This window comes from Taeniopygia guttata, chromosome 28 (assembly GCF_048771995.1).
Source record: "Taeniopygia guttata chromosome 28, bTaeGut7.mat, whole genome shotgun sequence".
Classification (NCBI taxonomy): Eukaryota; Metazoa; Chordata; class Aves; order Passeriformes; family Estrildidae; genus Taeniopygia; species Taeniopygia guttata.
Window position 1 is genome coordinate 4,380,792 of NC_133053.1, and position 26,204 is coordinate 4,406,995.

Below are 26,204 nucleotides of genomic sequence, written 5' to 3' on the forward strand. Positions count from 1 at the left end.
GATGGGGTTGTTGCCATGTCTGTGAGGGGACAGTCCCAGGGTGGCGTTGTTGCCATGTCTATGAGGGGACAGCTCTGGATCCCGCCCAGCCCCGGGTCCCCCTCAGGGCGCTTCCGCCCGCCCTCAGCCCCGCCCCGCTCTCAGGCGCGCCGCGGGCAGCCCAGTGCGGGCAGCGGCGTCGCGGGGTCCTCGCTGCCGCGCCCGGCGCTCCCAAGATGGCGGCGGCGCCGGTACCGGCCGTGTGAGGCGGGAGCGCGTCCCGGTCGCCCGCGGCTCCTCCGCCCGCCCGGCCCCGCTCCCGCCCCGCAGCCGGCGGGATGCTCAGATCCACCGGCTACTTCCGCGGCATCGACTGCCCGTTCCTAAACGCCGGGGGGTCGGGGCCGGGCCGGGGGTGCCGCAGGCCCTACTGCCACTTCCGGCACCCCCCGGTGGCCCCGGCACCGTGCGGAGCCTCCGGAGCCTCGGGCGACCCCAGCGTGGGGCTCCCGCTCGGACACGGCGCAGGTACGGCCCGGCCCGGCCTCGGTGCCCCCTCAGCTTCCCGCGACCCCGTCCCGGGCTGCGGCTGTTCCCGTCCCGGTTGTGCTTTCTCCCGCCGCCCCGTGTGTTTTCCCCACGACGAGGGCAGGCCCGTGCCTGGCCCGCTCCTCTCCCGCCTGCCCACCGCGGGATCGCCCCGCCGGTCCCTCCGCACTGCGGTGCTCCCGGGGGCTGTCGGTGCCTCGGCCCCGGCTGCGTGTGCCGTGCCCGGGGCTGTCAGCTCGCCCTCGGTCCGGGAAGGCTTTGGAGCAGCTTTGCGGCCCCGGTGGGCCCCCGCCGTGACCGCTGCACGGCGGGTGTTGTGGAGCAGCTTCCCGGGGCTCCGGGACAGCGCCGGTGCAGGAGGGTTCTGCCGTGATCCCGTTCTTTGTCGCTCGGGGCACCGGGCTCACGTGGCGCTGGGCGGCAGCACCGGATGGATTCCAGAGCGCTGACAGCTCCCGTTAGATGCCGTCAGGAGGCACGGCCGTGCCCGGTTCTCCGCGTTCTCCGGGGGGCTGCGGGCAGCCAGACCCCCCCATCAGGTGCTTGTGGGGCACAGGGCACTGCCAGGCTTCTCAAAGGCAGCCTGGCACAAAAAACAGTGAATCAGGCAGTCCTGGAATATCCTGAGTTGGAACGGGCCCACAAGGATCGATAATGAGCTATTGTTGTCCGTTCTTCCAGCAGCTCTTGTCGTTTTATTTATGCACATTATTTGCTGTTCTGCTGATTTATTGGGAGAAAAAAGCCATCATTCTTCTCCCCAGAAGAACCCTGTTGGTTTTCTTTTTCTCAAAGCTTTGTTATTTCTGTTAGCTATAATGGCATAATCATGCTGGTGTGGACAGTCTCAAATAATCTGAAGCAGAGATTGCCAAAACAAAGCCTAGCTTGTGTTTTTTGTGTGCTTACTTAACTTTGGGTTGCTCTCAAGTTTGGAAGAGGATTAATTATTGATGTCTCCTGGTTACCAGGCCAGCTTACCACCTAGTTTAGTTTAAAATCAAACAAGCAGGGCTGTCACAGGCAGATAATTGTTAGAAAGACAAAGGTTTTTTTGCCAATTTTGGTGTTCTTTTGAATTTTAAAAGGTCCCTAGAATGCTTTAGGATGGTTCTTTAGATGATGTTATAATTATCTTTCAGAATGTTGTTCCTGCATGTCTTTAAATATCTGAGTGGAGTGTCAGTTTTGGAACTGGAATTGCCCATTTTGGCCTGCACCAAGTCACCACCAGCCCATATTCTCTAGAGCCACATCCACACGTTGTTTGGACAGTTCCAGGAATGGGAAATCCACCACTGCCCTGGGCAGCCCTTCCAGTGATGGACAACTTTTTCTATGAAAGAAATCTATTTTCTTAATTCTGTGAGAATTAAGAAATTCTGACAGGATTTTAATACACTTTTAATAGAATTTTTTTAACAGATTTTTAATAGAATTTCTTCATAGAATTTCTCAATAAAAATTCTTGTTCTTATATTCTTAATAGAATATTATTTTCTATTCTTATTTCTTAATAGAAGTTCTTATGTAGAATCTATTCTATATTTTCTTAATATCCAACCTAATCTACAGCACTTAGAGAAGAGTTTTTTTGGCAACTAAAGCCCCCAGTGTGGGCCTGGTTTCCCAAGGGGAAGTTTCTGCACTTGTGAAAGAGGCACATGACGAGCTCAGGCTCTGCCTGCTGCTCCCTGCAGTCAGCTCAGAGCAGTTCCTGCCTCTTTCCCAAACTCTTGGCATCCAGCACATGGCATGGCTGGCATTACAGGGATCTGTGAGTTCTGTCTCAGCTCAGGGCTCGCTTCCAGACATTTTTTAATGTTGGATTTCTGTTGGCTCCCACCTGCAGAGCTGCCCCAGCCTGGGGAACAGCAGCAGGAGGACGTGGAGCTGCTGGAGCCAGGCCAGAGCAGCCATGGAGATGCTGCCAGGGCTGGAGCCCCTCTGCTCTGGAGCCAGGCTGGGAGAGCTGGGGGTGCTCCCCTGGAGAGGAGAAGCTCCAGGGAGAGCTCAGAGCTCCTGGCAGGGCCTGAAGGGGCTCCAGGAGAGCTGGAGAGGGACTGGGGACAAGGCCTGGAGGGACAGGACACAGGGAATGGCTCCCACTGCCAGAGGGCAGGGCTGGATGGGAGATTGGGCAGGAATTGTTCCCTGGCAGGGTGGGCAGGCCCTGGCACAGGGTGCCCACCCTGGATCCCTGGCAGTGCCCAGGCCAGGCTGGATGAGTTTTGGAGCAGCCTGGGACAGTGGAAGGTGTCCCTGCCATGGCAGGGGTGGTACTAGGTGGGCTTTGAGGTCCCTCCCAGCCCAAACCATTTTGGAATTCTGGGATTCTGATTGAGAAATGGGAGATGAGCAATGGACCTGCTGCAATCTCAGGCTTTTAGAACAGACTCCAGCAGGTCACAAAATGTTCCTGATTCCTGTAGGAGCAGGAACATTTTTGCAGTTATTTTGCAGTGCTTGGCTCAGCTTCCTTGGAAGGATTCTGGTTGAATCCTCTCATTCCCTGCCTTCCTGAGGCTCCTGGCCTGGAAGGATCTGTAGGATTTACACTAGAGGGTGTAGTAGCTCAGCCAGAACCAAGCAACCATCTTCTGGGAGCAGGTTCTCCATCCCCCAGGGCTGCTCCCTGCCAGGGGAACTGCCTGTCTTGTTTTGAAGTAGCCTCCTAACCATGCACGTGGGCAGGTCTGACCTATTTATGATATAATTCGATAGGGAAGCTTTAAAAATGTAATTTTTTTTTTTTTTTTGCCAAGGCAGGAGGGTTTCTACACCAAGAGCTACAGCACAGATTGGTGTTTTCTGGGATGGTGCCTAGAAAAAAAAAGGATAACATCTAAAGGAGCAGCCTGATAAGCATATTGATTTGAGGCTGGGGCTGGCTTTGATGTTTGAGGATCACCAGAGGATTGGCAGGAACCCTAAACTTGGTGCAATTTTGTAGCTTTGAAATGAGCTTTTGAAAACTGCAAGTGGAACTGGCCCTGGCAGGTTGTGGGAGGGGGGACCATGGGCACGTGCCAGATGGAGCAGAGAGGAGGGGAAAGAGGAATTAGTGGGATGTAGCACTGTTCTCCCCCCTTTTTTTGCCCACCCTCACCACTCCAGGCTTCCCAAGGTTCAGGTGTTCATGACATGATCCCTGTTTTGCACACACAGTGCTGGTGTGCTCCCAGACACTGGGGGACAGTGGTGCAGAACCCCTGGGAGATCTGCAGGAGCAGGACTGAGTTTTCCCTGCCTGCTGCTGGATGTGGCAGGAGTTCCCTTTCCTCCCTGTCTGGAAGCAGATCTGTAAATACAAACATGTTGAGTGAGGGGCACGTTTGGTCTGAAACATGGAATACTTGGTGTGGGAAATATATTCCCATGTTTTATTGCAGGGATCTGCCTGTGTGGTAACAGAATGTGGGTGCCTTGGAGGTTTGTGAAAATTCTGTTCTGGCTGAGCACTGAGGCTGATGGGGTTTTCTGTCCAGGACTGGGAATCTGGAGATTGCAAATTCTCATCCTGACTTGGCTGAAGTGCTTTTTCCATCTCTGAGATGACTAAAACCCACCTGCTTCAGAGCAGGATGAAAAGATTATTGAATGTGTGTGAAGTGCTTTGAAAGCTTGCGCTGTAAGGAGGAGGGAAGAGCTGCCTTCAGTCCTAAAAGCGTCTTTTCAAGAGCTGTAGAGGGGAAAAATAGGTCTCTCTTTAAAGTCGAGGTCCTGAGTATGCTGAAAGACATAAAAGAGATATAATACAGCTCTTCATAAATATCTTAAGGTAGGCAGCCCTGGTTTGCCGGTTTGATGCTGTCAGGGGCTGTTTTGGAGGTGGATGTTTTTGAACCCAGAGCTGCTTCCAGGCCTGGAGCTCTGAGCTCTTTTGTCTGCACTGATCACAGAATCCTGGAATGTGCAGAGCTGGAATGGACCCACAGGGATCATCAAATCCAACCCCTGTCCCTGCCCAGACCCCCCAACACCCCGAGCAGCCCTGAGAGCGCTGTCCAAACGCTCCTGCAGCTCTGGCAGCCTCGGGGCCGGGACCATTCCCTGGGGAGCCTGGGCAGTGCCAGCACCCTCGGGGGGAAGAACCTTTCCCTGAGCTCCATGCCAAGGCCTGGCACAGCTCCAGCGCTCCCTCAGGTCCTGATCCTTGTGTTCTTGAGGGATGGGAAGAGCCAGCCAGGCTTTCAGCACCCTGCCTGAAGTACTTTGCTCTGCAGTGGAGTGTACTGAGCTGCTCAGCAGTTTTCTGATGTGGTCCAAAGCTTGTGGAGCAGTTTTCTGGCTGTGTGTTTTTTCTATCTGGGTTACAAAGCTTTGCTGATTAGACTGGGATCAAATCTGTCTTTCCCCGTGTGTTTTTCTTCCTGGAACTGATGTGGTACAAGATCATCTCAGCAAAGAACCTTTATTACTGTATTTGCTACTGCAGAAGTGGAAACCGAAGTGTTTTCAGTATCATTTCACTGACAGAGCAAAGCAGGTGTTCAGTGTCCTGGGAGGGGACATCAATTCTGCTTTTCCCCGCCGCATCTGTGTTTAGGAGAATAAGTAACAAAACACCACCAGTGGATTTTATTTTTAACCAAGTTTTGAAATGAAGAGTGAAAAACCAATTGGTGGTGAGGTCAGGATGTATCTTTTCAGCAGTTTGGGATCTGTGGTGATTTCCCTGCGCTGTTGGTTGGGGCGTTCCTGTGGGTGGGCAGGTGCCTTTTGTGCCGGGATTTCAGTGTGGCCTCACAGGACACTTCCCATATTTGATTTTTTTTGTGGCTGTGGGGAGATTCCGCCCCACATCCGAGTCTCCTCACGTGTGGCAGTTCCAGATATGTGAAAAGCAGGAGGTGGGAGCAGATCTCCATCAAGCTAGCAGGATTTTGGGTTTGGCACAGCTGGAGTTGTGCCAGGGCTGGTGACCCCCAGCTCCTCTCCGCCCACCCAGGAACCCTTTGACTGCTCTCCCGGGACCTCCTTCTCTTCCCTGACGCTTGAACACTTCTCTGATTTATGTTTTAATCTCCAGCCAAGCCCCGCCACGCCAGTGGGAAGCACAAGTCACTAATCCAGGGCTTCCCGGAGCGTGTTCTGGGTGCTGGGCGAGGCGGAGGCGCCGGGTGGCTCCCGTGGGCTGGGGCAGGCAGGGACAGACAGGGCCCGGCTGTGTCCCTGTCCTGCTGGCCCGGACTGTGTCCCTGTCCTGCCAGCCCAGGCTGTGTCCCTGCCCTGCCAGCCTGGGTTGTGTCCCTGTCCTGCCAGCCCAGGCTGTGTCCCAGCCCTGCCACCTCCTGCCCTGCCGGCCCAGGCTGTGTCCCAGCCCTGCCACCTCCTGTCCTGCCGGCCTGGGCTGTGTCCCAGCCCTGCCACCTCTTCTTCTGCCAGCCCAGGCTGTGTCCCTGTCCTGCCACCTCCTGTCCTGCCAGCCCAGGCTGTGTCCCAGCCCTGCCACCTCCTGTCCTGCTGGCCCAGGCTGTGTCCCAGCCCTGCTGGCCCAGGCTGTGTCCCAGCCCTGCCACCTCCTGTCCTGCCAGCCCAGGCTGTGTCCCTGTCCTGCCTGTCCGGGCTGTGTCCCTGTCCTGCCACCTCCTGTCCTGCCGGCCCGGGATGTGTCCCAGCCCTGCCAGCCCGGGTTGTGTCCCTGTCCTGCTGGCCCAGGCTGTGTCCCTGCCCTGCCACCTCCTGTCCTGCCAGTCCAGGCTGTGTCACAGCCCTGCCACCTCCTGTCCTGCCAGCCCGGGCTGTGTCCCAGCCCTGCCACCTCCTGTCCTGCCGGCCCGGGCTGTGTCCCAGCCCAGGCTGTGTCCCTGTCCTGCCACCTCCTGCCCTGCCAGCCCGGGCTGTGTCCCTGTCCTGCCAGCCCAGGCTGTGTCCCAGCCCTGCCACCTCCTCTCCTGCCCTCCTGGGCTGTGTCCCTGTCCTGCTGGCCCGGGCTGTGTCCCAGCCCTGCCACCTCTTGTCCTGCCAGCCCAGGCTGTGTCCCAGCCCTGCCACCTCCTGTCCTGCTGGCCCGGGCTGTGTCCCTGTCCTGCCACCTTCTCTCCTGCCAGCCCAGGCTGTGTCCCAGCCCAGGCTGTGTCCCATCCCTGCTGCCTCCTGCCCTGCCCTCCCGGGCTGTGTCCCAGCCCGGGTTGTGTCCCAGCCCTGCCACCTCCTGCCCTGCCAGCCCAGGCTGTGTCCCTGTCCTGCCGGCCCGGGCTGTGTCCCATCCCTGCCCTCCCAGGCTCTGTCCCATCCCTGCCGCCTCCTGCCCCGCCGGCCCAGCGCGGTTCGGGCCGGGCGGAGGGCACGGCTCGGCCGGGGATGGATGTTTGGGGATCCGCTGCTCACACCGGTGAGTGGAGCTCACACCGAGCCAACAGCACCCGCAGGTGGGCAGTGGGCAGAGGAGGAGGAGGAGGCGCTCAGGAGCTCCCCAAGGTGAGGCAGCAGCGCTGGGAAGGAGGAACGGGCTCGGGAGGAAGGGGAAGCCCTCGCAGGCCGGGGAGCACCGGAGGGTGGAGGCGGGACCGGGCAGGTCCTGCCCCGGTGCCCGCACAGCGCTGTGTCAGCACCGCGTGCTGTCTCTGCCGGCTCCAGCATGAACAAGTATCTGCAGTGTTTATCCACCCCAAGCAGCTCAGGTAACTCTTGGAGTTTTCGGCAGGGTGAGGTCCAAGTTTGGCGGTGCGGATGGGAAGGAGCTGCTGGAGAGAAGCGATTTCTCCAGGGAGGCTTTCACCTGCTCACCATTCACCATTCACCCCGAGTCTGGTGTCACCTGCCTCTGGAATATGTGCACTGTGCAAAAAGCCCAGATTGGCTTTGGAAGGTTTGGTTTACGAGGCTTTTCATTTCCCTGTGGGTTTTGGATTTTTATTGATTGTGCTGGGATGTTGGGTTCTGTGGTTAAAAGTGGCTGTAGAGCTGCAGGTGTCCGAGACCTAAAGGAGCTGCAGAGTTTTAATTCCAGTTTTTGAATTGTTTAAAGCCAGACATGTTTTAAAAACAGTTTAAGTTTTGATTTTAGCTTTCCATACATCACAGCTGAAGTATTTTAATATAATACAGCTTGAAAGGTGTTTTTCTTTAGCTTTTTAACTTTGTTTTCCAAGTGTGCAGTTGTGAGTAAGTTTTGGGGTGTTTTTTTCCTTTTTTTTCCTTTTTTTTTTTTTCCCCTTAAGCGGGAATATATCACCCACAGTAGTTAAAGAATCAGACAGGTGTTGAGAAGATAACTTATCTGGAGCATGCCAGAGAAAGGCTGGAAAATTAAAGGACTGGTTGGTGTTACTGCTTGTGACTGCTGGTTGGAGTAAGTCTTTAAGGTGAAATTGAATGGAGAGGAGTCACCAGAATACTTGAAATATTTAAATTTTTTTTCTTTGAAAAGAAGACTTGCTCTGCTAATTGCATTCTTGAGTAGATCCTTAGTTTTCTCCAGCACTTTACATAGATGTGGAAAAGGTTTCTGGGCTTTTTCTCAGAGGAAAAAACCAAGTCTCTGTTAAGTTTGTTGGATTTTTTTTTCCCCCGAACAGAATTTCAACTTTCCCTGTATTTTGAGGAATAACTTTATAGCTAAAATGAGAGGGGAAATGATCTCCTAAGAACTGAAACATTGAATATCCAGATTTTCAAATGGTGAGACTCCTTCCAGCCTGTGCATGATAGGCTGTGGGGTCAGGGTGTATTTTAGGTGCCAGTCAGGCCATCAAGAGGGTGAAGCTGCCACGCTCAGTGGCTTGAGGACCTTTCAGATTCTTGTTTAGCTGCATCAGAGACAAAACTGCCTGTGAGAAATGATACTCACTTCCAAAAATTTAACAGGTTTATTAAAACTTTATCAAAAATACAGCAGCAGACTGAATAGAGAAAATATTACAGCACCAGGAGCAGAGGATTTTCCTACCATGTGCTCACCCACACAATGGAGGTTTTGCCTTTTAACCCTTTGGCCCCTCCCAAAGTTCTGTCCATCAGCTCCTCCTTCTCTGTCCAGTGCTGGAGATCACTGCTTTAAAGCTGCCATAGTAATGAGCTGACCCTCCCAAATATCCCAAACCCAGGGCACCCTGATAACAACACAAGGGGGGTAAAACACAGCTATAAATCTATAAAACTTCCCTTAACACATATACAGGATATTTGCCTTTTAAAGGTGAGAGTCAAATATTGCATTATTCATCTATCACATGCCCAAAGTTGTGTTGCCTTGAATAAATGGAGGAGGTGGGTGCTGCATCCCAGGTTGTTTCTGTCTGAGCTGCTTTGTGGGATGTGCTCTGTTGAGTTTCCTGCTGAGTTGTTCCCCGATAACACTTCCAGCTTTGGAAGGGCACTCTGGAGCTGCTCTGGCTGGAATGAACCCCCTTGGGCAGGTCCTTATCTCAGGAGATGAGGACTTTGGACAAGGCACGGAGAGACAGGACACAGGGAATGGCTCCCACTGCCAGAGGGCAGGGCTGGATGGGAGATTGGGCAGGAATTGTTCCTGGCAGGGTGGGCAGGCCCTGGCACAGGGTGCCCACCCTGGATCCCTGGCAGTGCCCAAGGCCAGGCTGGATGTGGCTTGGAGTACCAGGGACAGTGGGAGGTGTCCAGGAATGAGATGGGCTTTGAGGTCCTTTCCAACCCAGACCATTTTGGATTTCTTGCTGGGCACTCCTGCCCTCAGTCTGGGATGGCTGAGCTGAGGAGACAGCTCAGAGTACACTACAGAGGTGGTGTCTGGCTTCTCTTGTCCCTTGGTGTGACCCCCTCCCTGTGCTGTGTCACCCCTGGGGTGCAGCCCATGGGGACAGGTGGCCCCTTGGCCACCACACCTGGAGAAACCAGCGCTGCCCTGCCTGGGTTCCAGCAGGGCTAAAAATACCTTGGAGTGAGAGATGACTGTTCAGACTTTTTTCAGCCTTGCTAATATCAGACTTTATTTTCTCATATTTGCATTCTTTTTTCCATTAAAGAAATGACTCTAGAGTTTCATGATGTACTTTGAGGCTGTGGCAATAAATACCTCCCCTGGAGGAACAAATCAAAGGAGTGCACAGTGATTCTTCTGCCTCTAATGCCTCTCAAACCTTGCTTCCTGCTGTTCCTTGACCAGCACAAGGTTATCTCTGCTTTTAACACTTAATTTTATAAGTAGATTTACTTTTCAACAACAAAAAAAAAAGGAGCAAAACAAATCCGTAGACTAGGGTTGCATTTAAAGTTGAAGAAACATTTCTCTTAGCTCCCCTTCCCTGTTCTCCTAACCCATTTCCTCTGGATGGTTATTTGAACTGTACTATTTTAAATCTCAGTGTTAATTATTTCCAAGGGTTGCATATTATTGTTAAATTAATTGTTGGAAATTTGCTTTGGGTCCTGGCAAATGAGATCTGTGCCAAAATCTGCCATTTCTTGTGTGCTCTTTAATTCTGAAGAGTAGCAGAACTCAGGCTGCTGGTAAAACCTCTCTGAAACATTTTGTTCTTGAGGCACCACTGTCCCTTCTGTGAAGTGTTAAACGCAAAGCTCAGAATGATTTGCCAGTGCTGATAATTTTTCTGCTATCACAGAAGTTGTCCCTTTGCTGAGTGCTGGCACTGTAAACACAGCGAGCCCTTAAGCCAACAAAGCTGTTCCGATGACGTGAAATAAAAATGCCTTTATTTTTTCCTTTTCCAAAGAGTCTTCAAATAGCTTTCACCTTCCCCACCTCCCCATGAATGCATCTTTTGTTGCTGCAGGTGACCAGGGCAATGGGTGACTTCAGCAGCAACAGCAGGGCTTGGAAATCAAAAAGAGCTGTAAGATCATCGTGTCCAGCAGTCAGCCCAGCCACCATGGTCACCACTAAACCATGTCTCCAGGTGCCACATGCACTTGGTTTTTGAACACCTGCAGGGACAGGGACTCCATCAGTGCCCTGGCAGCCTCTGCCAATGTCTGACACCCCTTTCTGTGAAGAAATTTTCTCAATATCCAATCTAAATCTCCCCTGGCCCAGCCTGAGGCCGTTCCCTCTCCTCCTGTCCCTGTTCACTGGAGCAGAGCCCGACCCCCCGGCTGTCCCCTCCTGTCAGGAGCTGTGCAGAGCCACAAGGTCCCCCCTGATCCCCCTTTTCTCCAGGCTGAGCCCCTTCCCAGCTCCCTCAGCCCTTCCTGGCGCTCCAGACCCTTCCCCAGCTCTGTTCCCTTCCCTGGACACGCTCCAGCCCCTCAGTGTCCTTCTTGTGGGTTCACTATAAGAAAGATTCGATGTCTTTTGACCCGTGCTGGTCCCTCTGCAGCTAGGCCAGCAAAGCCTTTTGTTTTGAATTCCTAATTGCTGTAAATTTGAAAGTTTCTAATTTTTGCAGCCTTTTTGTCTGGCAGCAGCAGCTGTTGGATGTGGAGGAAGCAGTTGTCATCCAGTTGTCCAGAGCAGCTGTGGCTGCTGCATCCCTGGAGGTGTCCAAGGTTGGATGGGACTTGGAGCAGCCTGGGACAGTGGAAGACATCCCTGCCCATGGCAGGGGTGGCACTGGATCAGCTTTGAGGTCCCTTCCAACCCAAACCAGTCTGGGATTCTGTCTCCCACATGCATTCAAGTGCTGGACTCCAAAACCTGCAGGTTTGCATGAGCATTACAGCTCACCTGTCACACATTTGGGCTTTTCTGTATTTAAAGCATCTCAGCTATGTGCTGTGGAAGGCCTGGACAAAAAAAAAAAAAAAAAAAAAAAGACTTTTCTCTGGAATGATTCACTGTAAAATAAGTTTTACCTTCACACAGGTGACCTTGTCCTCCCACTCTTCTTTAATGTCAGCTTTGTTTACTGCCCTTGCCTGTTTCCCAAACTAGAAGGACCAGTGAGGAGTCTGGCTCAGGGAAGCTTTGTAATAATCCAGCTCCACCTTGCAACTGAGGCCTCATGTCCCTCAATCAACATGACAGTAACCAGGAAAAAAACCCATCAGCCTGTTTTTTTTTAGGTAGAATCTTGTTCTGTGTTTCTGTATTTTCTGTGCTGCAATGGCTGATTTAAGCCCAGCTCAGTTGGGTGTGTTCTAAAGAAGTTCTGGGTTAAATGTAATGTTCACTGAGGTTCTGCATAGAGACCTCTGTGTCTCTATTAATATAATACATATAATTATTAATTATATATTAATGATTAATGTTAATAACTTATTTTCTGTGATATTGATGGCAACCTCACCTTTTGTTTCTCAGGATGGTTATTTCATATGTCTGAGGTACACTAATTTATTAAAATAGTTTGTACTTTGGAAAGGGTTTAGTTCACAATCCTGCAAGGAGCTGCCATCTCAAGTCTCATTACCCCGAGTGCCCAGGATAGCCAAGGGAAGAGGAATAAAAGAAAACATGAAGCAGACTCCTTTGAGTGTCAGATCCCAGTGACAGGAAGATCCTTCCCTTTCCTGCTTCCTGGGAGTGTAATTTGGCAGCTGAAAAGCTGATTTCAAAGGCAGGTTGAACATCTCTGGTTTGGAGACTTGAGTGTTTATGCCTCATCATATATGTATGCATATAAATATATATAAAATAGATACAGATACAAGTATAATATACAAAGACAAATATATAAATAAATACTTTTGTATAAATGTTATAATATATATTAAATATATAATATATATATATAAGAATATATATTTTTGTATATATGTTTTTGTATAAATAAAACCCCTCATGCTGTGTGTCTGCTGCGTTATCTGCAGATGCATATGTATGCATATAAATATATATAAAATAGATACAGATACTTTTGTTTTCTGCATGTATGAGATGGCTTTTGTTTGGTTAGGGTTTGTTGCCTTTTTTTTTGGCAAGTCTCTAGATCCAGACTGTTCTGTGTTTGCAGGCCATCTGATATTTAGCCTTGCATGAATTATCAGGCTTTCAGCTGTTCCCTTCAAATATTTGTGCTGAATTTTAGTTCTCAATCCAGATTAGAGAGTAGTAGCTGACTCCTGCAGGCTTCAGTGCACTGTTCCTTTCTGCCAGTGTGGAGCTGATGTTTCACACCATGCTCAGAGATGAGCTGTCTGCTCCTTATCACTTCTTAGGCTGATACTGCCCCTAACAATTCTGATAATCTGTACATAGCCTTGCCTTGATGCTGCTGCTGTTTGCATATGGGTTTGTTCATGTTTTTACCTTGTTACCTGCTTTTCTTCCAGGTTTCCAGCCAGGAATTGCTCTGTCCAGTGCCTGCTGCCCTGGTTTGTCAGCTGCTCCCTCCCTGTGTCCCTGGCTGTGCTGGGTGTCCAAGGGAGGAGCATGCCCTGGGTTTGGAAACACTCTTTGTGTCATCACTACAGATCTCTGCAGTAGCTGGAGGGGAGCTGCTTTTAGAAATAGCACCTTGTTCCTCTTTCCCCACGTTTCTGGCTCTGAGCAGGGCTCACACAGGCCTGTGGAAGGTGGTGACATCACGCTGCCATTGCCCAGAGTCCCTGTTCAATCAGGAGCTAATTGGTTTGGAAAAAACCCTTGCAAACCCACGGGGATAAAAAGTATTTTCTGAAACTGCTGCTTTTATTTTAACCCAACCTCTTTAATTCTGCTTCCTTGGGGGCCAGTTCTGCCAACTGCTGGACAGATTATTTTCCTGTTGCCAAAGGAAGTTCTGCATTTATGTATCCTCTCTAAAAAATCCCAAACCTACCCCTGCCTCCTCCACAAAAACCCCAAACCCCTCAGTCTCACGAGAATGGTAGAAAAGCTCTTTTAACACTGTCTGTTTCTGACTATTACAAGAAATTCTGTCATCCCTCTTACACCTGAGAGGTTTTTTATTTTCTGTTTTCTGTCTTTTTCGCTTTTTGTTTGGTTCTTATGCATATCCATGTTGGAGAGCCAATTTTGTACCGTCCTTGCAGCAGAGAACAAAAAGCTCCTCTGGAATGTCATCATCCAGAGATTCTGTGATAAAACAAGGATTGAAAACAGTTCAGAGTCAAAGAGCAGCTGTTAATGTTCCTGAGGCTTCTGTCATTGTTAGAGTCCTGGAATGGTGTGGGTTGGGAGAGACTTTAAAATCATCCTGTGCCAGGGCCTGCCCACCCTGCCAGGGAACAATTCCTGCCCAATCTCCCATCCAGCCCTGCCCTCTGGCAGTGGGAGCCATTCCCTGTGTCCTGTCCCTCCAGGCCTTGTCCCCAGTCCCTCTCCAGCTCTCCTGGAGCCCCTTCAGGCCCTGCCAGGGGCTCTGAGCTCTCCCTGGAGCTTCTCCTCTCCGGGCTGGATGTGGAAGGAAGGCCATCAAAGGGACTTTTCTGGAAATGGGAGTGTAGAAAAGGGAGATGTTTTGGGTGTTCAGTGTTTTTGGTGGTTGCTCTGAGTGGTTGAGTTGTGTTGCCTGTTGTAGTTTTTCCTTCCTACCAGCAGCTCTCAGTTTGTCAGTTCAGATCAGAGTGGTTTTCCTGCAGCTGCCACGAGAAACACTGAGCCTTGAAGAATTCTGGAAGTTTTTAGTGGGCTTTAGGTGTTGGCATTCAGAAGTGAGAACCTAATCCACAGTTTCTCACTGGAATCCTCTTTCCTCCTTGGTGGCTTCATTGAATTAAGCAGATAGATCTGTGCACTGTCAGCTCCCCTTGGGCCTAATAGAGTGATTATTCTTTGGTGCCCTGAAGAATATTTAATTTATAGAGCTTTTCCATGAGTCTTAAAAGCACTTTGTTAACAGATCTTTAGTCCTGGGAGTAGGTTGTACAATTTGGTTTAGGCCAGAGAACATCACTGGTGGTTTTTGGTATCCAACATGTATTTATTCTGTGGTGCAAGAGTGTTGCTTTTGGTTGTGTCATTCAGTGTTGGGGTTTGATCAGAGCAGACCTTAAAAAGATCTCTTTTAAATTTTACTTGAATTGCTGGCAGTAAATGATTATTTTTCTCTTACCAGAGCGAGGCTATGATCCCTACAACCCCGAGCTGCCCAGGCCCTCGCTGGAGGTGGAGGATGGCTTTCTGGCTGACATCACAGATGTCACACCCGGAATTCTGGAGCTGGAGCTGGTCAACAAGGCCATTGAGGCAGTGAAGAACGAAGTGGAGAGGGAGCAGAAGAAGTATGAGGAGCTGCTGGAAACCACGAAGGAGTTTGGTGCTTCAGAGGGCTCCTCACTCATTTCAAACACCCCCGTGTCAGCTGCTGGGCCTCAGAATGATTCCTTTGCCTCATTGGAGTACAATCCAGGGAGCTACAGCTTCAATAATAACTCAGATTACAACCCCACTCCTCTGGCTGCTGCTGGCCGATCCAGTAAATACACTTTGGATTCCTCCCGCTCCAAAGGGAGCTCACTGGAATACGTCCCCAAGGCTGTAATACAGAATAAAAAATACAGCAGCACTGTCACTAACAACAAATACGTGATTGATGACTCCAAGCCTTCCACAGACTTGGAATATGACCCCCTTTCCAATTACTCTGCCAGGCTGTTGGGCAAAGCCACAACCAAGGGCTCCAAAAGGGAAAGGGCCTCTGATTATGAGGACTCCTACTCTCCATCACGGAAGAAGCTCTGCGAAGATCCTGATGATGATGAGGTGTTGGCCAGGTTCTCCTCCTCTGAAGATGAGGCTGAGGTAGAATATAAAACAGCTTCTGGTAGTTCACCCTCAAAAGCTGGTTCTGAGAGTGAGTCAAATGAGTTCTCCAGCAAAGAGCAGAGCACAAAAGTGGATGGCTCCACTTCCCAGGAGAGCAAAGAAGCAGCACAGCACAGGGAGGACCTTCCAAATTCACAGAAAAACCTTGCCAAGAACTCATCCGACAAGAACTCAAAGGCAGCAAAGTTGTGTTCTGGTAAAAACAACAAGGAAATTGAAAATAAAAACAAAGATTCCAAAGACAAAACAAAAAAGAAGAAAATAGATGTTAGTAAAGCACCAGGCCTCAGTGAGGCTGGGAAGAAGGAGAAAAATAAAAATGCAGACAAAGACAAAGCGCTCAAGAAAGAAGAAAAATTAAAAACCAAGAATGAAGAGAAAAACTGCAAAGACAAAAGCATCAAAGTGAAAACAGATGGGAACTTGAAGAAACCTGAAAAACAGAAGTCAGAAAAAGTGGATGGGCATAAGAAAGAAAAATCCAAGTCCACCACCAGCAGTTCAGGGAAAAGCAAGAGCGAGGGTGTCACCAAGGGCTCAGAGAAAGTGGGGAACAGCAAGAAGGATTCACAGAGCAGAACAGCTGATGTGAAAAATGGCAAGGAAAGCTCTGGTCGTAAAAACAAGGAGAAAGGGACCAAGACCTCCCTGGAGCGAAAGAAAGACAAGGTCAGTTGTGCAGGACAAGGAGACCCCAAGAAGGGTCGGAAGCAGCAGAGTTTGAGCCACGTGGACCTGTTTGGAGATGAGAGTGGAGATGAGGATGACAAAGGCCGGCCTTTGTCCTCCTCCTTACTTGATGTGAGCTCGGACTTGGATGGGGCTGACTCTGGCTCAGCCTCTGACAGTGACAAGGACAGGAGGAAGAAAGTGAAGCGCTCAAAGTTCTCCAAGTCCTCATCATCTTCCTCAACATCTGATGACATTGATTATTCCATCCTTGAGAAAGATGTGGACTTCGAGACAGATCCCATGGAGGAGTGTCTCAGGATCTTTAATGAATCTAAAGATGTAAAAACTGAAGACAAGGGAAGGCTGGGCAAACAGGTAATGCTGGGTTGGGGCTGTTGGTTCTCTCCCCTCCTAAGGTGGAAGGATTCTGGTTTGGTTTAGTGGTGCTGCTTGTCTCAAGTAGCTGAAGAGGGAGACTCTGAGTGCTTGGAAGTGAATTTGCACCTGCTGGATTGAAAGCTGCTGTGAAATGCAAGGGTTCAGTCCCATTTCATGTGGAAGGCCTTCAGCTTTCAGGGTTATCAATTCCTTCTGTCTCCATCTGGCCTGAGGACCTTGGGGGTGTGGATGGCTGGAGAAAAGGCTGCAGGGGAGTGAGTTTGGAGGTTTCAAAGCCAATCCAAGGTTGCCAGTCTGGGCACTGCCTTCTTGTTGCAGCAGAGTTTAAGGAGCATGGGGGCAGGTAGAACCTGGACACGTTGTTGGTGCAAGTCCAGTATTTGTCAGACACTTTGGAGACTCCCCAGATTCATCTTTGCTATTCTAAATTCATACTACAGGTAGTTCCTCAGGATCTCTAAATACCTTGTGGGTGGTGCAAGCAAGAAATGGAGGGTAAAATTTCTTCAATGGTACCAAGGGCTTCAGACTAAGGAGGTAAAAAAGACAGTATTTACATAAAAATAAAATAGTTGAAAGACACATAATCTGTAGCAGGAATTACTGATCAGTGAATTCAGAAAGTGCTGAGCCAGGGACTGTCACACAGTGAATTGTGGCCTGGAGTGACAGAGCTCAGCTGTCAGCAGCTCCTTTGATTCCCTGAGGTTTGGTTTCCTGCTCCTTGGGGAAGGAGGCTCACTGCACCCAGCTCACAGGGATCCTTCTTTGGGAGATGGGTGTCTGGGGGTGGGATTGGCCATGGGGCATTTGTTTTGTTTATGAAATGATTTCCTAGATGTTCCCATTGTGGTTTGACACTGGCCAAACACCAGGCACCCACAAAAGTGACTCCCTTGCCCTGCCCTGCTACAGCTGCACTGTGGAGAGAAAAAATTCAAACCAAGGGTTCATGAGTTGAGATAAGGACCAGGAGCTGTGCATGGATCTCTGTATCCCCTGTGGATCCCCACAGGCTGTGGATGGATCTCTGCATCCCCCATGGATCCCACAGGCTGTGGATGGATCTCTGCATCCCCTGTGGATCCCCACAGGCTGTGGATGTATCTCTGCATCCCCTGTGGATCCCCACAGGCTGTGGATGGATCTCTGCATCCCCTGTGGATCTCCACGGGCTGTTGGTGGATCTCTGCATCCCCCATGGATCCCCAGGGGCTGTGAGTGGGTCTCTGCACCCTCCATGGATCCCCACAGGCTGTGGATGGACCTCTGCATCCCCCATGGGCTGTTGGTGGATCTCTGCACCCTCCATGGATCCCCAGGGGCTGTGCATGGATCTCTGCACCCTCCATGGATCCCCACAGGCTGTGGATGGATCTCTGCATCCCCCATGGATCCCACAGGCTGTGGATGGATCTCTGTATCCCCTGTGGATCCCCACAGGCTGTGGATGGATCTCTGCATGCCCTGTGGATCCCCACAGGCTGTGGATGGATCTCTGCACCCTCCATGGATCCCCAGGGGGTGTGAGTGGATCTCTGTATCCCTCCATGGATCCCCATGGGCTGTGGATGGATCTCTGCATCCCCCATGGATCCCCACAGGCTGTGGATGGATCTCTGCATCCCCCATGGATCCCACAGGCTGTGGATGGATCTCTGTATCCCCCATAGATCCCACAGGCTGTGGATGGATCTCTGCATCCCCTGTGGATTCCCACAGGCTGTGGGTGGATCTCTGCATCCCCTGTGGATCCCCACAGGCTGGGCTGATGATCCCTGAGGGTCCCTTCCAGCTCAGGATACTCCAGGATTCTGTGATTGCAGGAAGCTGCATGTGGACAGTGCAGTGCTTTTCTGCCTGGGAGAATTGCATTGTGAGAGAGTTAATTTGGGGTGTAAGTGAATTAACAGATTCTGGGGTTCCTGGGGAGCCAAGTGATTCAGGGTGAGGTGCTCATCCAGAGTGCCACAGCCTTATCCCAAGTGGTGCCTGAGCTCATCCCTGAATCCAGCCTTGGCTCTGTTGCTGAATTTCAGAGATTGTCAGGCTCATGGCAGAGTTTTGCCAGGAGCTGTTTTGAGAAACTGAAAACAAGATGTCTGGAGAGCAGCTGGAGTTGTGTGAAAGAAACTTGTGAGGTGTTTTGTGCCAATTAACAGCTGAGTCAAATTTCAAGCGGATTTCCAAGTGGTTCTCCTTGTGCAGGAGCAGGAATGAGGTGTCAGCTTGGTGTAGCTTTGGCTGGAGAGGTGCTTCTGCCTCCCTCTGAGTTTCTGGATGTGACCTGGGCTGTGTCACCAGAGTCTTCCTGCAGTGACAGCTGTGGCTGAACCTGCAGAAAATGTTTCCCTAAATGTGGGGTGAGGGCAACGTGGTTTGGTGGTGAGCAGGTGTCAGCACCTGCCTGGGGCAGAAATGAGTCAGTTCCCAACTTCTTAAAAAAACCAACGCACCCCAAAGCCCCTGGAGTGTGAAAATGCCATGGGAGGTGAGTGTGTGAGTGGCTGGTGGGGGAAGGCTGTTCAAGGCTCCTGTGGCAGGTAAGGCTGATGCTGCCTCATGCCAGCTCACGGAGCTGCTGCTGGGGTGGGAATGTCCTGCTGCTGTTCCTTGGCTTCCTTGGCAGCTCCTGGGCTCACAACAAGGTTCTTGGCAGTGTCCCAGCAGCTGGCCATGTTTTCTCACCTGTCCTCTGCAAGGCTAACCCAAAAGGAGACTTTCCACATCTCCCTCTTGCCAGGGATCTTCAAGTCTGTTCTCCTGTTCTTTTGTTTTCCAGCCATCCAAAGAGGAAGCAAATGAAGAAAAGACAGAAGATAATTTAACTACCTTGTTTCCTGGACAAAAAAGAAGGATCTCTCATCTTGTCAAACAAGGAAATGTAAGTGGAGATTTGGAGGCAGATTAGTTTAGGTTGTTCCAAGTGAGGATTTTCTGTCCTGGCCCTGGAAAAGGCTGCACTCCCAGGGCCAGTGTGAGAGCTGTTTGTGCTGGAATCAGTCTATGGCAGTTTTATTTCCTCTCTTTCCAATTTCTCAAAAAAACTCCCATGTTTATGATCTGTTAAAAGTGGCAGCAGAACTGTCAATCAACCTTCCTAAAACCAAGGGTAGGCTGGGAAGAGTGGATTGTGCTCTTGATAACCCCTTGGGATAGGTTGGGGTGTTCGTTTTTCTCCAGTATAGCTTAATTTAGAGTTTTCAGTAAAAATCAGCTAGTCACAAAGTCACTCTATGTCTGCTGGTATTTTTCTGTGCCTTGTGGATCTAGAAGATACTGCAGGAATTTGGTCAGATGTTTAAAACCTTACATCTACTCTGAATCAGCCAAGATCTCAGCAATATTTGTTTGGCTATTCTTCTTTCCCAGTTGTGCAAATACAGAGAAAAAGAATTTAAAAAAAAAGCCAAGAATACATTCTGATTTTTTTATTCCTTTCTCCCTGGGATTTTAATTCATGTTTTCTCTGAGGGTTTAATGTGTTTCCCTCCAGGTGCTGATCACAGATTAGTTTTATGTTGCAGCAGGATAAGAGTGGAGGCTTGTGCACTAATTTGAGCTGGGTAGTCCAAATTAATTGTTCTGCCTTTCCTCTCTGTCTAGGGAAGGTTTTTTTGCCTTTAATAATTTGAAGTCCTGGAGTCAATACAATGGGTTTTATTTAACTGCATATCTCCAGCCAGTTCATGTGGTTTGATAAGGGCCCTTTCTTCCAAAGTGAAGAGATAAGAGGCTGAAGCAAATGGCTTGGAAATTCATTAACTCAAATATTTATTGCAAAGAGGTACCTTTTAGACACGTACAAATCTTTAAATATATTTTCTTAATGTGACAGCTGATTCCAAAATGCTTTCCAAAGATGGGAGCCCCAGCACAGCCTTTGCTTGGGCAAACAGAGCTGATCTGGTGTGCTCAGCTGCCAGGGCAGCTCCAGGACCTGCATTCCCTGCAGTATCTCAGCTCAGAGCAGCTCCCAGCTCTGCCCAGGAGGTGCTGTAACGCCTCAGCTGCCACTTTTCACATCAGAGTGTGCTTTGCTGTGTCCCTCCAAGTGGAATATTTGCTCAGTCTTGCTCATGATTTATGGCTCAAGGACTGAGCAGGAGAAGGGGAGGGAGCTAAGTTCGGGGTTGATTGCCAGGGGAAATGGGGGCCAAAGGAATTGCAGGTGAGGCAGAAAATGAGTGGCCTGTCCTGCTTGGAAGTCTGTAATTATAATTTAATGTCTGACTGTACCCAGTTTGGTATCCAGAAGCTGTCAGCATCAGAGGCCGGGAATGCAGGAGGTGCCAGCTTGCCCCCAGGTGTTACACTGGGCCACCCTCCTCCAAGGGGATTTCAGGAGGGAAGGCCTGTTCCTCACATTTCAAAGGCTGTTAAGTAGAGGTACAAGTTTGTACTACTGCTGCTTCTCTTGCACTTCTGGTGCTAGGAAACTTCTCTCTTTGCTGACATAATTTCTGGCACTTTTCCCACAAAGCTAAATTTGGCCATCAAAGGAAACGCGTGTGGAACCTGTTTGTGCTGTAACAGCCGAGGCAGTGAGGTGCCTCCAGAAATGGGCAGGGACAGAGCCTGTTTGAAATTCAGAGCTCAGTTTATGTAATGCTCTGATCCCATAAATACTTCTCTGTGAGGCTTTTAAGCAGTTCCAGGGCTGCAGAGAGGTGGGAGCTGCTGTGGTGCAGAAGTGGATGCAGGGGTTCCTCAGGGAGAGAGCAGTGGAGCTCAGTGTTGTGTGGCAAAGAGGAGTGGAGAATTATTGTCACCTTTTTATTGCAGTAGAAAACAAAGTAGGCAGCACAGGGCTAGGTCTGTGTGCTAGGGCAAGGCTGAGGGTGTTAGCAGAGCCCAGGGCTGGGCTGGGCACAGCCACGGGGAGCATCACACCACTAAAAGCAGTTCATGAATCCCACCTGCCCATTGAGGAGCGTGCCAGTGAGCTGGGAGGCCTTCCCAGAGCGTGAATCATTAATGCCGTGTTTGTTGAAGGATGACTCCTAATTATTTTGTTCTGGAGGACACTTGGGATCTTGTCCTCTCAAAACCCTGCACTTGCTAAGGGAGGGGTTGAGGAGAAGAGACCTTTCTGGGGTGAGTGGAGGGCAGGGGGTGTGGATGGAGCAGGGCTGGCCCTAATGCTGTTTGTCTGTGCAGGCAGAGGCCCCGAGCAAGCCGGTGGTGCGGCCCTACCGTCCCCCCACGGCCCAGGAGGTGTGTTACCAGAGGATCCAGCTGGCTCAGCAGCAGGCAGCACAGCTGGTTGGGACTGTTCAAAAGACCTCTCTCTGTTTGCCAGGAGAAAAGAGGAGGATTGCTCACGTGCCAAATGCAGCCCTCACCGCAGCAGCCAAGCAAAGTAAGCCAGCGGCGGGATTTGGGATCGCTGTCCCGTCCTCCCCTGGTCAAAGGCTCTACTGTGTGCTTACATTCCCCCTGAGCACGAGTGAAACTGTCAGGGGATGTTTAAGGCTGGCCATGACTTGAATCTTTGCTGATGGTGTCCAGTGGAAGGTCTCTCCCTGAGAAATTCCACCCTGTTGTGAAAAGCAGCGTGTACAGCCTCACCTGTCTCACCCAGCCTCCCTCACTTCAGCTCTCCTATTTCTGTTTCTTCCTTGGATTGTGTTTGCTCTTCATTCCCTCTTCCATTTAAGCCTGGAGCTGGCAGGAGCAGGAGGGAAGTGCTAATGAAGGCTCATTGCTGTGCCTTTGTAGTGGAAGGACTCAGAGCTGACGTGTGGGGTGTCAGAGCCTCCAGCTGACAGAGTTACCCCTGCTGACTCAGTCACCCCAAAACAAACCCAAATGAGACACGTTTCCTGGCAGATTTCTTCATCCTTGCCTGCAAGGTGGTAAAATTGCCCAATTTGTATCCCTTTGGAGACCTGGATTTGAGGAAATCACAGCTTGCAGTACTGGCCTTTGATAGTGAGTTCATTCTGGCAGCCTGAAGCCCCGTGGCAGGATTTGCACCTGAGTGTTTTGTGTTCCCTGCAGGCCTCGGGAGCAGTAAGGCGACTGTTGGTGGCAGGAGTGTCACACCTTCCAATGACTCTGAAGCCCCCACCCTTCCTCTGAAGCCTTGCACCTTGGCTGGGATGGCTTCCAAGACCACCAGCACCATCGTGCCCAAAAGGGTAGCACATGTTCCCTCCTTACAGGTAAGGGGGATTTGAATTCTTTCCTGTCATTCCCCAGGGAGGGTGGGATGTTTGATCCTGCTGTTCCAAACTTAGCACTCCCTGAGAGTGGTGTTTTGATTATGTTGATTGAGTGGGTTTGTTTCTTCCTGTGGTTTTCCTAGATAGCATTGTATAAAAAATTAAACACTCAAGGGGTAGGAGCTTAAAAAGGTAGAAATACTTAAATGCTGCTCTGATCTCCGTGAATATTGATCACTTGTCTCCAATTTGAGCCTTCTCTTGTGCTGACTGGCCTGGGTGTGTTTGGATCAGGGGCTTGGAACCTCCCGTGCTCAAAAGCCAGGGATGGATTCATGGCCTTCCCAGGCTCTGTGGGCCACACTGGTGGTTATGAATAATGTCCCTCTGTGACCTAGATAGTAAAATGTGAGCACTGAACTTCATGCTGCTGCTGGTGTTTAAAGAAAAGACTATTTTGTCTTTGTTAGTTGCTTTTGTTTTGTTTCTCTTTATCCACTGGGATCTCTGCCCAGCTTTTGGGTGCCTTTGCTATGAGTTCCTTAGCAAAGTGACAGGACACAGGGAATGGCTTCCACTGCCAGAGAGCAGGGATAGATGGGGTATTGGGAAGGAATTCTTGGCTGTGAGGGTGGGGAGGCCCTGCCCCTGGATCCCTGGCAGTGTCCCAGGCCAGATTGGAGGGGCTTGGAGCAACCTGGGACAGTGGAAGGTGTTCCTGCCCACGGCAGGGGGTGGGAATTGGATGATTTTTAAAGCCCCTTCCCACCCAAACCATTCCATGATTCTGTTAAGTCCCTCCTTTCCACGAGCCCTGGGAAGCTGTTACTTGCTAAGGCAATTCAGAGCAGAATTCCTGCTGGAGCAGCCTGGGGATGGCATAAGGAGCTGTTTGCTGGAGTGGATGGCAGAACTGGTTAGTGCCAGGACATGATTAAAGATCCTTTTATTGATGATGGTTTGTGTCAAGATCTGTCAGAACTTGCTCTGATTATTTCTGGAAGAGTGAAAAGTAATTCTTTTCCTTTCCCATCCAAACTGACACCATAGTAATGTAGAACTTGAAGCTGATTCAAAATAAGAGAAATAACTGAAAGGATGAAGTATTTAGCAGAGTTACAGAGGGGCTTAAGGGTATAATGTTAGAGATTGAGAATTTATATATTTAATGAAAAGGACCAAATCCCCCTGAACAGGGCATCAAGGTGAGAGTCTCCTGGGGAAAATGAGATAGGACCAGTTGTTCCCCTTGGAACAAGCTCACATCTTCCACAGAGCTGTTTTTGTTCCAGGTTGCAGCAGATGGTTTGGTTTATGGATATCTCTTGGGTGGGATGGAGAACAACTGACAAAACAATTGGGTATTTTAGAGATGAATGAACATTTTCCTCTCTGAAAAAGAAGCAAGTGTGCTGTGATGTGGAGGATAAACTGGTGTGAAATGGAAAGCTGCAGTGGTTGGTCATAGCTCAGTCCAATATGCAGCTTTTGAGGAACACGCCATTAAATTGAAGGGGTAAATCCTTTTAGGATTTAAACATCATGATTGGCATTAAAAAAGGAAGAAAACCCCCAATGCAGTCAATTTGCAGGAATGCCTCAGGAAGTGGGGGGTGGGATAAGTGACAGGAGGGACCTCCTGTTCTCTCTTCACAGCCAGAGAGCCAAACCTGTCTGTGGAGCCCACAGCTGGTGCTGTGTGTTCATGGCTCCAGCTCAGCCTGTGGTGCTTGGTGCCATCCTAACCTTGGATCTCAGTGGGAATGTCAGCATTTCCTGCTCTGGAATGCTGTGTGTGGCTAATGCCACTGGAGTCCTTGGCTCCTGCCTGACTTCAGAGTGAAGTACAGCTGTTTTCTAAAGGAAAACACTGCAGGTGGTGAAGCCTCAAGTGGTATTTTTAGTACCAAAAGTGCTGCGTGTTAAGTTTGGCTTTGGGCAGATTTTTAAAAAGGAAGTCACCCCATGATTAGTAACAGGAAGTGGGAGAGCCTCAGAGCAACCTCCTGGAGCCTGACCAGCCTCTTCTCTCTCTGTCTCACCTCCAGAGCACCACTTTACAGAGGCCTGTTATTCCCACAGAATTTGGTGCTAAAGTCCCAACCAACATTCGCCAGAGGTATCTCAATCTCTTCATTGATGAGTGCCTGAAATTCTGCTCCTCCTCCCAGGAAGCCTTCGACAAGGTCTGTACAGATCCCTGCTGCTCAGGAATAACCTTTGCAGCAGGGAGTGACATCCTCTGCCTTGGCCAAGACCTTCTAAAATGGTAGCAAATCCAGAAAACTGAATTGGATTTATGCTTGCAGAAACTTAGGGGTGGGAACTAGATGATCTTAAGGTCCCTTCCAAGCCAAACCATTCCCTGATTCTCTATCCACAGCTGAGGAAACTGGCATTAAGTATTACCAGACTGGGCAACAGAAAGTGTCATTCCAGTGGGGGCTTCCAGTAGGAAATCCCATCTTTCCCTTCATTTGGAAAGCTTGCCTGATGCCTTTAGTAACCCCAGGAGAGGAGTGCAGAGGAATGTGCGTTGTGGTCAAAGACATTTTGCTCTGCTGCAGCCAGAAAAACCTCCTGGAATCAAAGTGTCGAGCACAGGGAGGTGTTTGGGATAGATGTAATTAGTTGGGAATTGGTTCTTTGCTGCTTCTGAAGGCTATTAAGGAGACTTTAAGGAACCTTCTAGCAGTAGGGACAGTATAGTAGGATTTCCAAAAGCAGAGTGGAGAGAATAATACATTTTATTGGAAAAGCTTGGCTGTTAGTTGGGTAAGTGTGGGACACTGTGTGGTGTGTTCCAAAACAAAGCAGACACCATGAGGATTTATTTTGTGGGATTCCACCTTCCCAAGGAGTCACCATTTGCCAAACCTCCTTTTCTTACCAGTTAAGATCTTGCACTGCACCAAAGTGAGGAAAGCAGCCTTTCCCAGCATTTCCAAGAACAAGAATTGATGAAAACATGGCATGATTAGATCTTCTTGGGAGCAAGAGCAACTCTGGAATACTTAAGCCAAGGTGGCAGCAGAGTTTATATTAGGGGAAAGAGAAGGGATTCTACCAATTTAAAATATGTTGCAGTTTGAAAAAAAAATTTTTTTTGCTAATTAGGAAATTTTTATTAATCTCTTTTGGAAAATTTCACATGGAAAATAAAAAGCTTTTCCAGCACTTTGTTTAAAATAAAATTACTTTTTTCCTCTTACTTACCTGAGCAAGTACATATTGGTGCCATGTTCTGCTCTATTACTCAGTTCCTTGTCAGACAATTTTTTTTTTGTTGATGCCTTGAGCTAGAACAGAGACTAGACAGAGCTAAAGAATAAAGCAGGGATTTATTAAAAGGCCTCAGTGGATCCACCTTGGGCAGCACAAGAGCCCGGCCAGGGCGGCACCCAAGATGAACCAAAATGGTCACAAAATGCACAACTGCTCACGGGGTCTCTCACTTTGATCAGTTCTGCTCCATTTGCACATTGGAGTTCATTGTCCAATTCCAGTGTCAATTCCATGCAGTCCCATCCTTCTTGTTTTTCTCTCTTCATTCCATGTTGTTTGTGCTCTTGGGATGAGATTTGGATGATTTGTCCTTGGTCCCCAGCTGGAGAAGGAATTGTTTTGTCTTCCTGCTCTGTACAGAGAGCTCAGCATCCCATAATATGAAGCCCAGACCCACATACTAACACAGAACCTAAAAAATATAAAAGCTAAATACTGAGGCATCACTACTTGGAGTCTGTATTTAAGAGCTAAACACTTATTTTCTCCAAAAGCAATGGGAGCTATGGCTGCCCCATCCCTGGAAATGTTCAAGGCTAGGTCAGATGGGGCTTGGAACAACC

General features: G+C 49.7%; 1 protein-coding gene across 1 annotated transcript in view; it reads left to right on the forward strand.

Moving 5' to 3' along the window:
• Positions 1-179: 179 nt before the first annotated feature.
• The window catches only part of REXO1 (RNA exonuclease 1 homolog), a 42,033-nt gene continuing 16,008 nt past the window's right edge, over positions 180-26,204 (forward strand). Inside the window, exons 1-6 of the mRNA XM_072919296.1 lie at positions 180-507; positions 14,409-16,165; positions 18,972-19,073; positions 21,350-21,551; positions 22,193-22,356; positions 24,405-24,542. Of these exons, the coding sequence (XP_072775397.1) occupies positions 318-507; positions 14,409-16,165; positions 18,972-19,073; positions 21,350-21,551; positions 22,193-22,356; positions 24,405-24,542 (2,553 nt within the window). The 5' untranslated portion in view covers positions 180-317. The remainder of the gene's footprint in view (positions 508-14,408; positions 16,166-18,971; positions 19,074-21,349; positions 21,552-22,192; positions 22,357-24,404; positions 24,543-26,204) is intronic.